The sequence below is a fragment of the Xiphophorus couchianus genome, chromosome 20, assembly GCF_001444195.1.
Source record: "Xiphophorus couchianus chromosome 20, X_couchianus-1.0, whole genome shotgun sequence".
Taxonomy (NCBI): domain Eukaryota; kingdom Metazoa; phylum Chordata; class Actinopteri; order Cyprinodontiformes; family Poeciliidae; genus Xiphophorus; species Xiphophorus couchianus.
Genome location: NC_040247.1, coordinates 13900031 through 13908175, shown reverse-complemented (window position 1 = coordinate 13908175; position 8145 = coordinate 13900031). Strand labels below are relative to the sequence as shown.

The window sequence follows — 8145 nt, the reverse complement described above, 5'->3', positions numbered from 1 at the left end:
ATGACCAGGTTATTCCATCAATGGATTTTGTCTTCCCAAATGGAACGGGCATATTCCAAGCTGACAATGCCAGGATTCATTGGGCTCACATTGTGAAAGAGTGGTTCAGGGAGCATGAGACATCTTTTTCACACATGGATTGGCCACCACAGAGTCCAGACCTTAACCCCATTGAGAATCTTTGGGATGTGCTGGAGAAGGCTTTGCGCAGTGGTCAGACTCTCCCATCATCAATACAAGATCTTGGTGAAAGATTAATGCAACACTGGATGGAAATAAATCTTGTGACACTGCAGAAGCTTATTGAAACAATGCCACAGCGAATGCGGGCTGTAATCAAAGCTAAAGGCGGTCCAACAAAATATTAGAGAGTGTGACCATTTTTTGGTGGCGACTTTTTTTTTGGACAGGCAGTGTATATAAATGAACTGGGTATATTTACACGTAAAGACGGTAAATATACTCCTTCGCCTCCTCGTCATCCTTTCCGGCCAGGTCATCCACCGGCTGACTGTCAGGGAGTGCCGCTGTCCAGCTGGGCGTGTCTGAGATTATGCAGGCGGAAAAGTCACACCGGTTTCTGCTCCTGTGATTGCTGCTCAGACTGGACCCGACTGGGTGAACGTCTATTTAGTCTTGACTGGCTCTGTTGCTGTAGTTTGTGTCCATAGTTATAATGTAAGCAAAGTGTAGGAACTTATTCGTACAGTCGTATACGTATGGGAAGTGTTCGGCCCGGATTCATTCTTTATGGCTTCTTTTAATGTCCGAGCAGACGGCATGTATGGCTTTAAAAACGACGCTGCAGACAATCTGGAGCCTGATTTGGAGCAAGGCAATGAAAGTCATATTGGGTTTTCTAATCTGGAAAATAACTTTCATGGAAGTGGCGACAACGCAGACCTTCCTGAGGATTACAGGTGAGGTGAAACAGGTGGACTCGAATAACACAGGATGTTTTGATTGCGACTTTTATTCCTTTTTAGTCTAGATGTGTCTTCAGCTCTGAAACGCACCAAACAGGAACAGGCGTGGGATTTGCTGAGTCCTTTATTAGACCTACACACTTGCCCTGAATCTCAAAAGGATGATTCATCTTTACCTGACGAGGGGAATCTGGAAGAAGGGTGACTGAGGTGTAAAAACTGTACTTTGTTTTAACAGGGTTATAGTTTAACTAATGTGGCCTCTTCTTACAAATCCAGGGAAGCAAGTTCAGATGAGGAATTGCAGAGTGTGACATTCCAGTCAAAGTACATCAATATTTGTGAGTTAAAATATTCTTTATCTCTTGTTTTTACTGAAAAAAGGATTGAACACCTTTGATTCTTTTTCTTTTCAGGCCCTTTGTATCAGGACTACTCCCTGCAGGCTATCGGAGATGGGATTCAAAGACTCAAAAGTGGGCTTTTGTCAGACCTGGGCAAATCTGAGTCCGTTTATGGTCTGTTTTCATATTTGAGGGTTAGCAACCATTTGGAGAGCGAGTCTCCTTTTCTGACCCCTGTCTCGACTTCACCTACATCTCCAGCTTTTTTTCACGGTCGGCGGTCTGCTTTGAGACGCCACAGCCACTTTGGAGTAGTATCCCCTCATCAGTCTGCTGATTCAATCTCAACCGAGTCTTGTTCTAATGGACGAGCTTTTACCTTAAGCATCGCAAAGCGTTTGGAGTTTGAGGATCCATCCTCAACTCAACCACCCAGTATTAGGTTGACTTCTTGCACACTCTGGCAAGACTTGGAAGAGGTGAAAGCTTCTGGTCTGCCCAACATCTTGACACCCAAAGAGATTGACCTTCAGGAGGTACGTGGCTTAAAATGTTGAACAAAATGATCTCGGTAGATTTGGTATTTGACTTCTTTTCATTGCTTTATTAGTCCATGTTTGAGCTGATCGTCTCTGAAGTGTCTTACTTGAAGAGTCTCGGCGTCCTTGTCAACCATTTCTACGCATCTAAGGTGCTGAAGAAGACGATGTCCACAATGGAGCATCATACTTTGTTTTGCAACATCCGACATGTGATGGAAGCAAATACAAAGTGAGTTCCTCTGATGCGACTGGATGGGTTTTTTATTTTATTTATTTCAGTATGAATGACTGTTTCCATTTTGAACTGGTGTCTTTTAAAGATTCCTTCTGGATCTGGAAGCTCAACTGGGAGCGAGCCTGACCATATTTCAAGTTGGTGACATTGTGCTGCAACACTGTGGAACCTTTAAGCGACACTATGTCCCATATGTGATCAACATGACGTATCAGGAGTCACTTGTCAACCAGCTGATGTAAGCATATTCCGATAGTAATGATACTGGCCTAAATGGATATGGACAGTACTTTATAGTTTACTGGGAATGGGGAAAATTGATAATAGGTCAGACTGTAAGTTTCTAATTACAATTAAAAGCAACTGTGTATCTTTAGATGCATCTTGATTGGAATATCAATGCACTGGCGATCAATTTCTGTAATTCAAATCAAAGTAAAACAAGTTTATAGCTGTATTATGCAGTGAAACCTCAAGTATTAAGTTGAAATATGGCTTACAGCAAATGAAGCCTTAAAAAATGATCTTTCAGTTAGCTTTCAATATTGCATAGGCCAAATAAAAATGTTTAATACAGAAATGTTGGACCACCGAGGGGCAGTTTAGTCTTTTCTTGTTACCCCAGGTGGAAAATCTCTGGTTGAGGTCTGACTTAACAAGAGGTGTGGGACAGTTTTTATCAATGTCCTGGATAAATCTTAAGCTGCAGTCCATTCTTTGTTAAATATTGTGTGGATCGGTTTGTGTGTCTTCCTATTTGACCTTTTCAATAATGTGTGGCTACAGCAGATTCAGCAATCACATCTTGTGGATGGACAACTAAGTCAATATTCTCCATGATTCCCATAACAAAACTGTAAACTTACTTTATCAAATTGAATTTTGGGGTTTTGTTACCAGTGGATTCTAATTTGCGATGCACCTAAACTGGGTCTCTTAAGATAATCTGTTGAATGTTAAAAGCTTTTCCAGTGATTTGATGCCAAGCATCTATTGCTTAAAATTGAAATGTCACAAAATATTGACTGATTTTATGTACTATGAACATTGGACTTTATTGCACATAACTAAGCTAATCTTTCCTTGTTTAGGCAGCAAAACAAAAACTTTGTGTATGTTCTGAAGAAGCTTGAAAGGGACCCGGTTTGTCAAAAACAAGGACTGAAATCATTCCTGATTCTCCCATTTCAGAGAATAACGCGTATTAAACTTCTACTGGAGGTAAAACTTAACATGGGTTGATTATGAATGCCTGACTTTGCACACTGCTTTAATTTTCAATTTTGATTTCAGAGCATCTTAAAATTGACCGAGCCAGATTCTGAAGCAGCTTCAAATCTCTCAAAGGCCATAAAAGGCATCCATGAGGTACGGCTGTTTACTCCACCGAGTTGCAGAAATTACTGTTTCCCTGTCCCTTTGAATCCAGAGTTGATACAAAAGTTAACGTAAAGCAATTTTCAGATTTTATTCCACAATTAAATCATCTGTAAACATAGTAACTGCATAGTACATTGGCTGCAGCTTCCTAATGCCCACTTATGAACAAGCCAAAAATTATAACTGGGCATTGTTTGATTTCCTCCTGGATTCAATGAAATAAGATTTAGTGTTAAACATGGCCTTTAGAAATACTTCCATTCTCTAATTTTAACACATTGCATGTTCTTTCTTACATTGAGAAAGATTGTGTTGGAGTGTGACCAGAAGGTGGAAAAGATGAAACGCTTGGAGGAACTGATCCGCCTGGAAACGCTGATGGACTTTGATGACATTAAGGTGTTTGTTTCAACATTTCTCTTCAGAATTTGCCATGGATGCCCATTTATGACACTAATTTCCGAATTAATCCCTATCCATGCCAGTTGGTTCCTCTGGTGAAAAGCACACGCTTTCTGGTCCTCCACGGACCCCTGGACACTGTGGTGACCTATGGGTCAAAACTGTCGACAGTCAGGATCTACCTCCACCTCTTCAATGACCTCTTGATCATCTCCTCAAAAAAGTACAACACTTAACTCTTTTAAAAAAGGCTGAGGTGTTTGTGTTCAGGAAGTGAATTCTGCAGTGTTCTTTAACTGATTAAGTCCAACCTTTGTACTCCCACTTCCAGGTATGAACGCTTCGCTGTGCTGGATTATGCCGTCTTCCCTGAACATGTAACTGTGTTGGCGAATAAAGTTCTGGGACTTCCTGTGGATTCTTTCCTATTAAATCTGTCTCAGAGTCAGATAGGACCGCCAACTGCCATTATATTGATTGCAAGTAAAAGGTAAAATTAGGTAAACTTTTTTTTTTTTAAGTTCAAACTGGTGAATTAAACTTTTTTTATTTTTTTCTAATTGCAGCTTTGAGAAAGAAGTATGGATAAAAGCACTTTCTAACAAGTGATGGCTGGATTTGGATCATTTTTTAAAAGGGGGGGGGGATGCATCTTGTTGGTTATTTTGGATTTTTTTTATTCTTTGGACTTGGTTCTTTCACACCAGTGCACATTTTAATTATTGGCTCATGGCACTCTTGGGGAAATGTTCAACATAATGTTGGGAGTATACAGGTGTCACCATTTCATTGGTGTTTAACTTTAATGTATTTTATAAATAAAACATTTTATGAGCTGGGTGATTCTGAATGTGTTAACGTGGTAAAATCTTATGATAAAATGGGTTTTAAATCTGAAGAACCTCCGATTTATGTGACTCAAACGGTTCATCTGAACATCAGTTCACAGAAACTGATCACATCAGCTTGTATGAACCAGAAACGCTGGTTCACACAAGCCAGCATTTCTGTTCTGGTTCTCCTGACGCTGTAATACAAAGGTTTCAAACTGCATTCCTTGAGGGCCTAAGTCCTGTAACTTTAGATGTGTCCTACAAAATGAATTAAATGGCAAAACTGCCTCACTAGCAAGCAGACAAGCTCTACAGAGCTCTGCTAATGCTCTGCTGAAGCAGAGCGGCATCTAAAGGTTGCAGGACTGGAGCTTGGCTTCTCCTCGATCAAGTTTATTTGTAGTGCATGCATCAGCAACAAGGCAGTTCAAAGTGATTCACGTCATGAAAACATTAACATAGTGTTTATGAAAACCAGTAACAGACGATGCATCAGATATTTTGCTGTACTATTTATTTTCTACTTAAACACCTTTTTAGTTTCACATGATTGGTTATTGAAATTAGGTGTGTGTGGCTCCGGAAGCATGTATGGCAGTGTGTTAATTTAAGGCAGGTTGGTGTCAAACTTAATTATAACTTGTTAAAGCCATAATGTGACAAGACTTTGACGAAGATTTGCAATGCAGAATTTTTGCTATAGTCTACACAATAATTGGGAAGAGATCTGGAGGCCAATCACTGCTGATTCTAAGTATTCAAAGGTACAGAGGTTGGAAAAGCTGCACAGGTAGCAGTTATAACTGCAGTTTTGATTATTTTGAAAGCTAACTCTACAGCAGAAAAAAAAAACCTGTTCATATAATGCATGAAAATGAGTTTTGCCTTGAAATTGTAGCTTTTTTTTTTTTTTTTAGCCACAAAATATCCATTAGATTCCTGCTCCCATTGTCGTCACTGCATATTAGGAGATACCGGTCGCTCCCTTTAGACTGTAATATACCAAAATGACTTTGATCAGGGATTTTTAAGGTAGAGTCCTTGTCTCATGCTGCTGTTGCCAACCAGCTGCTCCAGCTCTAACACAATCCTGATGCCACAGGTTCTCGGCGAGACAGTTGAGTATGGGGGCTACGTCACCCAGCCTATCGCTGACCTCCCCACCTGAGTGGAACACCGGTAACCTCCATGTCTCCTGGAACTTCCTGACATCTCTCTCTGCCACATCGCAGTGCATGAAGAGGTCAAACCTGAAGCGAGCATTAAGGGAAAACATGCCTCTCAAAAAAAGCTGCCAATTCCGGTGCACTTCTGGCCAGCTGTGTGAACTATGCCTTCTATATTTGATCCTCTTGCTTACAAGAGGAACTAACTGGTAATATTTCCAGCTGCAAAAACAAACAGTGTGAAAAGTACAGGAGCACTATCTGTCAATCTTTTTCTTTTTAGTTAGTAAGCCAACTCTGAGATGAGTTGCAACCAAAACTAAACTCAGGTCATCATATTCCCAGTGTACTTTGTAATAAGCAGAATTATAAAAATGTGCTGCAAAACAAGCACTTAAAAATAGCAAATTTTGCTTTGTGCTTCTTCTGCATTATTCATAAAAGATTGTGAATAGAATAAGCAAATATGCATAGGTTTGATAACTGTAATCACATTTTGAACACCTTATGCTTTTCTGTATTGAAAGTGATTAAATTATGACACACAGGTTTTTCTTAATACACTACTATTTGCAAAGACAAATGTACAGCTGCATAGTAAAAATATTATTTCTTCATAAGGATACTTTGTACCAACCACCACTTTGACAAGACAGTCTGTTGACTCGGTCCATTTAGTCATTTGATTTGACAAATCTTGGAAGGATGTCCTGTCGGTGAAGGAAAAAAGGAAGAGGACAGCGTCCACCTGTTCCTTACAGGACTGGAGGAACGGAAAAAGAAAAAATCAGATTTTAAATCAGATCACTCTAATAAGTGTTTTTTCTTTCTGTTTATGCCTGTAAATTCTTCTCAACTGTGTATAGCTTCATATTTGATACATACTGGAAGCAAATGGTCAAATCTGCGTAAGGCATTCTCTCCACAGTCCCACAACTGCAGACGGAAGAAAAGCACTCTGCCATTTTCCCTCAGTTTCACAGGCCAGTACACCACTGTCGTCTGAATCCCTTGAATAGCATCAAAAACATGACAAGAAAGTTTAAAAGCAGAAAACTCTCTAAGTGTTTTCAGAGAGTTGTAAAAAAAAAAAAAAAAGATCAGTGGTGCAAATCAAACCTACCTGTAGTTTCATGGTGCACACTAGGAATATTTAGACCAGCAAGGCGTGCAGCGAGAGCTGTTTTCCCAACTCCACTCTTACCAGAGATGAAAACCTTATAATCAAGTGTATCCACGGCTGCATGTGGGGGCATCACAGGAGACTCCAACAGACCTGGTTTAAGAAGAAAAAACATATGTTTACTATGCTGGATGTTTTTAAAGAGAATGTTTGTCAGTAAGTGGTGTTGAGATCTCAAAAATAAGAATTGTCTTTAAATTTGATATTTGTTTCAAAAAGTTTAAATGCATTTGAGTCTAGGTGTCATAGAAGGCTATTTGTACTGGCTTATTAAGCAGTTTTTCCATCAATGGACATAAATGTTTTAGTTGACTTCTAGTACCGAGAAGACTTGATACTGGAAATAACTAAATTAAACCTCAATTTAATGTGTTAATAATTACCAAAATTCTTCCGATTCTTCTTTTGTATAATTTTGTTGAAGTATTCTTTGCTATCTTTACATCGATGCCAGTCAGGGACAATAAATGCTCCAGGAGTAACTCTTGCCATCATATTAAGCAACTTATGCAGCTAGCATCAGAAACTCTTCGGTTTGGTTAAAAACAAATACCACGTTTTGCTTAGTTGATAGAATCCAGCATTAAAATAACGATTCTTCACACAAACATGCCCCAAAATCAAAATTCACAATTAAGTGAAAGGTAATCAGGAAAAAGATATATTTTAGCAAAAATGCTAGCAGTTCCGTAAACTAAAATCCGTTTCTTGACAACCGTTTATGTCACTTCCGTTTTGAATGTTGCCTTCGTTGTCTGTCGGACGTAATAATTCCACTTTTAAATGTATTGTTGAAAACATATATGTTACGAGAGATTATGATAAATTTGAGTTCAGATCATACCGCATTTCTTTCTTTTCATCAACAAGTTAAGTTATGTGATTATAGATTTCCGTCCGTTTCAAAGAGTTTATGTGCTGCTGCACTAACAGGAATGCTGAATTCAGGTTGGTTAGTTTTAAACCACTGCTATTAGGGAACGGAATGTCATATATTTAAATAAAAAGACCGTAACATTCTCTAGTCTGGGAACTTTGGGATTTTAAGATTCCTATTTTCGCTCACCTCTGAATGTTACACAAAGACATTTCACCATTCACCACCTGGGGTCGCTAGAAAGCAACATTTCTTGA

At 39.1% G+C, this 8145-nt stretch overlaps 2 protein-coding genes across 4 annotated transcripts; one reads left to right on the top strand and one right to left on the bottom strand.

Annotated features, from left to right (window-relative positions):
- Positions 1-421: 421 nt before the first annotated feature.
- On the top strand, positions 422-4669 carry LOC114134883 (rho guanine nucleotide exchange factor 19). 3 transcript variants are annotated; one of them, XM_028001743.1, is made up of 13 exons: positions 422-678; positions 776-920; positions 987-1127; positions 1206-1267; positions 1343-1806; positions 1881-2041; positions 2133-2285; positions 3139-3268; positions 3341-3415; positions 3734-3826; positions 3913-4052; positions 4161-4319; positions 4396-4669. In XM_028001743.1, the coding sequence occupies exons 2-13, from the start codon at positions 781-783 to the stop codon at positions 4436-4438; spliced, it is 1761 nt and encodes a 586-aa protein (XP_027857544.1). In that variant the 5' UTR covers positions 422-678; positions 776-780; the 3' UTR covers positions 4439-4669. The 3 variants fall into 3 exon arrangements, with proteins under 3 accessions (XP_027857544.1, XP_027857545.1, XP_027857543.1); XM_028001744.1 differs by having other exon boundaries at positions 422-920; positions 1343-1444; positions 1532-1806; XM_028001742.1 differs by having other exon boundaries at positions 422-920.
- A 490-nt stretch (positions 4670-5159) lies between these two features.
- Positions 5160-7739, bottom strand: cplane2 (ciliogenesis and planar polarity effector 2). Its single transcript, XM_028001745.1, has 5 exons — positions 7395-7739; positions 6952-7104; positions 6714-6838; positions 6455-6591; positions 5160-5912 (listed from the first exon to the last, which is right to left on the bottom strand). The coding sequence occupies exons 1-5, from the start codon at positions 7504-7506 to the stop codon at positions 5690-5692; spliced, it is 750 nt and encodes a 249-aa protein (XP_027857546.1). The 5' UTR covers positions 7507-7739; the 3' UTR covers positions 5160-5689.
- Positions 7740-8145: the final 406 nt, after the last annotated feature.